Source organism: Hippocampus comes, unplaced genomic scaffold (assembly GCF_001891065.2).
Source record: "Hippocampus comes isolate QL1 unplaced genomic scaffold, H_comes_QL1_v1.1 scaffold59, whole genome shotgun sequence".
NCBI classification, from domain to species: domain Eukaryota; kingdom Metazoa; phylum Chordata; class Actinopteri; order Syngnathiformes; family Syngnathidae; genus Hippocampus; species Hippocampus comes.
The window spans coordinates 1,040,512-1,043,811 of record NW_017805406.1 but is presented as its reverse complement, the minus strand read 5'-3'; the positions used below and the strand labels follow the sequence as shown (position 1 = coordinate 1,043,811).

The window sequence follows — 3,300 nt, the reverse complement described above, 5'->3', positions numbered from 1 at the left end:
TCCTTTGCGGGCCGGATCCGGCCCGCGGGCCGTAATTTTGACACCCCTGGACTACAGTATTTTTTTTTCTCCCCAGACAAATATTTAATCAACTTGAATGAAAGAAAGCCTCTGTATTTTTGAAAAAGCATGTGAAGCTGACGTCATGTAAATGTCTCAAGCGTTAAAAAGTAGCATCTAAAAAAGTAAAAACAAGGAGCTGCGATTCACTCACACGAACCCAATGGGTTTGGCTTTGGGTGAGATGTTAATTGGTCATTAAAGAACAGGAAGTCAGTAAAATGCATGTTATCATTTCCATTCTCGTTTGATGTGGTTGTGTTGGAAGAGCTGCGACGATAGCAGCAGGGTTCAGTCACATTTTACAACTATGCTTGTTTTCAACTTTCAAAGCCGAATGATGAAATAGTCATTACTGGATTCGCTTGGCTAAAACTGTCTTTGGTGGAGGGAAGAAAATGGCAATAATACACAGGAACCAAAAGGGCCCTTATAAAGTGAATGCAAAGAAGAAGAGGAACAACGGGAAATGTTGTCATGAATAAGCCTGTCAGCTTGAGACATTTTTAAAAACCCTCTTCAACAAATACCCTTTGTTCAGGAATAAACAAAATAGAATGTGTGAGAAGGTTAAAGTGCTTGCTCCAAATCTTCTTGACGCCTAAAGTGCTTTGGTGGTGAATACTTTTGGGGAACGAATCCTCACGGATGAATGCATGCGTTTGTGTCACAAACTCTGAAAGAACAAAGTGTGCGTTTCAGCTTTTAAGGATTCTGACAAGCGCAAATATAAAAAAACGGTCTTTTAAAAAACTGACAATATTGCTTATTAAGTATAATACGAATGTGTGCGTGAGGGCATTTGATGGTTTCCCTGCTCCCTGTCGTCAAGAACGACGTCCGAGCGGGATTCTTCGTCAGCGGTGATGATTCTGTCTTCCAACGGATTTCCTGAAGCAAAACATCCCTGTCATTACAGTGTCCCCTTGTGGATACTCAATGAATTGCACCTTATTAAAAATATTAATTCTGTCTTTAATGCATTTTTTTTCACTTTTAAATTATCCTGCGGGCCTAATTGAACCTCCTTGCGGGCCGGTTCCGGCCCGCGGGCCGTATGTTTGACACATTGCTTTACATAATCATCTCGCGGGCCGGATTTAACTCCTTTGCGGGCCGGATCCGGCCCGCGGGCCGTAATTTTGACACCCCTGGACTACAGTATTTTTTTTTCTCCCCAGACAAATATTTAATCAACTTGAATGAAAGAAAGCCTCTGTATTTTTGAAAAAGCATGTGAAGCTGACGTCATGTAAATGTCTCAAGCGTTAAAAAGTAGCATCTAAAAAAGTAAAAACAAGGAGCTGCGATTCACTCACACGAACCCAATGGGTTTGGCTTTGGGTGAGATGTTAATTGGTCATTAAAGAACAGGAAGTCAGTAAAATGCATGTTATCATTTCCATTCTCGTTTGATGTGGTTGTGTTGGAAGAGCTGCGACGATAGCAGCAGGGTTCAGTCACATTTTACAACTATGCTTGTTTTCAACTTTCAAAGCCGAATGATGAAATAGTCATTACTGGATTCGCTTGGCTAAAACTGTCTTTGGTGGAGGGAAGAAAATGGCAATAATACACAGGAACCAAAAGGGCCCTTATAAAGTGAATGCAAAGAAGAAGAGGAACAACGGGAAATGTTGTCATGAATAAGCCTGTCAGCTTGAGACATTTTTAAAAACCCTCTTCAACAAATACCCTTTGTTCAGGAATAAACAAAATAGAATGTGTGAGAAGGTTAAAGTGCTTGCTCCAAATCTTCTTGACGCCTAAAGTGCTTTGGTGGTGAATACTTTTGGGGAACGAATCCTCACGGATGAATGCATGCGTTTGTGTCACAAACTCTGAAAGAACAAAGTGTGCGTTTCAGCTTTTAAGGATTCTGACAAGCGCAAATATAAAAAAACGGTCTTTTAAAAAACTGACAATATTGCTTATTAAGTATAATACGAATGTGTGCGTGAGGGCATTTGATGGTTTCCCTGCTCCCTGTCGTCAAGAACGACGTCCGAGCGGGATTCTTCGTCAGCGGTGATGATTCTGTCTTCCAACGGATTTCCTGAAGCAAAACATCCCTGTCATTAAAAAAAAAAACAGGAAAGCCACAGAAGAGACAGTGAACTTCTATTTCTAGCTGACCTATGCCGTGAGTCTGCTCCAAGTTGTGACGGAGGAAAGCCGATGAGTTGTTGGACGGCGGTCCGCTCACTGAGGCTCTCTTCACCATCTGCGTTGCCGTGCGACTCCATTCTGTTGAAAGGGGGACAAACTCCGGTGAGCTGAGCTATGACACGCGTCTCATCTCATCCCCAACTTTAAATTCTTTGACTTTACACCAAGCAGGTATGAACTGAACAACTTTTGGGAAAACTCAAAATGTTACCCAAGTTCTCAGCTAGCCTCATTTTTCCGAAACAGAGGTTTGCCCGCCAGTGCCTCCTCACCACGTCCTTCACCGCACAATGGAACACAAATATGAAGAAACCTGCGAACGAGGACGCATGTGAGTGTGGACGCACACGAGCGGCACAGAGAAAAAGATTTCGTATAACGCAACAGGGTTTTTTTTTCGTTGTATGGGGGGGCAGGAGAGTAGGAATGGTTTTAATGCATGAAGATTTTTTCACACTAGGGGGTATTTTCGCCCATGTAGGTTTCGTTGTAGAGGAGTTTCACTGTACCGAAAAAGGTGATGACTGATTTGAATTGTGGGTTTCAAGCGTTAAATGACACCGGTCAACACATTTCCAAATGTGCACAGTTTTCATCGGAAGATAAATAAGTCTTTGTTTTGGGGGTGAAGCTCCCGCGTCTCACCTTGGAAGGCGTTACAGATGGCGAAGAGGTACATGAAGGGCAGGTTGACGGGCCCCCAGGCGAAAAAGGCAAAGCCCCAGGTGAGGCCCAGCAGGATGGTCACGCCCACCACGCTGCGCACGTCCTGGCCGGTGGAGCGGTGCTGCGAGTTGTGCGGGTTCTGCCGCTTGATCTTCTGCAGCTGGACCAGCACCACCACCAACACGATCAAGTTGAACAGGAAGACGACGCAGAAGTAGGCCACCACCGCCACGTAGAAGGCAATATCGTTTTTTAGCCAGCAGCTGTCGGAGACGGGAACGGATTTTTTGGACTAAAGGCCATGATGTATGAGGGGATATTTGAGACGGCGGGTAAAGGACTCACAAGTCGTCACTTGTGCCGTCAGAAAACCTCCCGTACGACACCAGTCCGTAGTTGTCCTTG

At 44.3% G+C, this 3,300-nt stretch overlaps 1 protein-coding gene across 1 annotated transcript in view; it reads right to left on the bottom strand.

Moving 5' to 3' along the window:
- Positions 1–1,728: 1,728 nt before the first annotated feature.
- Positions 1,729–3,300, bottom strand: part of LOC109517821 (adhesion G-protein coupled receptor G2-like) — an 8,838-nt gene continuing 7,266 nt past the window's right edge. Inside the window, exons 19-23 of the mRNA XM_019873210.1 lie at positions 3,241–3,296; positions 2,875–3,158; positions 2,441–2,542; positions 2,197–2,307; positions 1,729–2,116 (exon numbers count right to left, since the gene is read on the bottom strand). Of these exons, the coding sequence (XP_019728769.1) occupies positions 1,995–2,116; positions 2,197–2,307; positions 2,441–2,542; positions 2,875–3,158; positions 3,241–3,296 (675 nt within the window). The 3' untranslated portion in view covers positions 1,729–1,994. The remainder of the gene's footprint in view (positions 2,117–2,196; positions 2,308–2,440; positions 2,543–2,874; positions 3,159–3,240; positions 3,297–3,300) is intronic.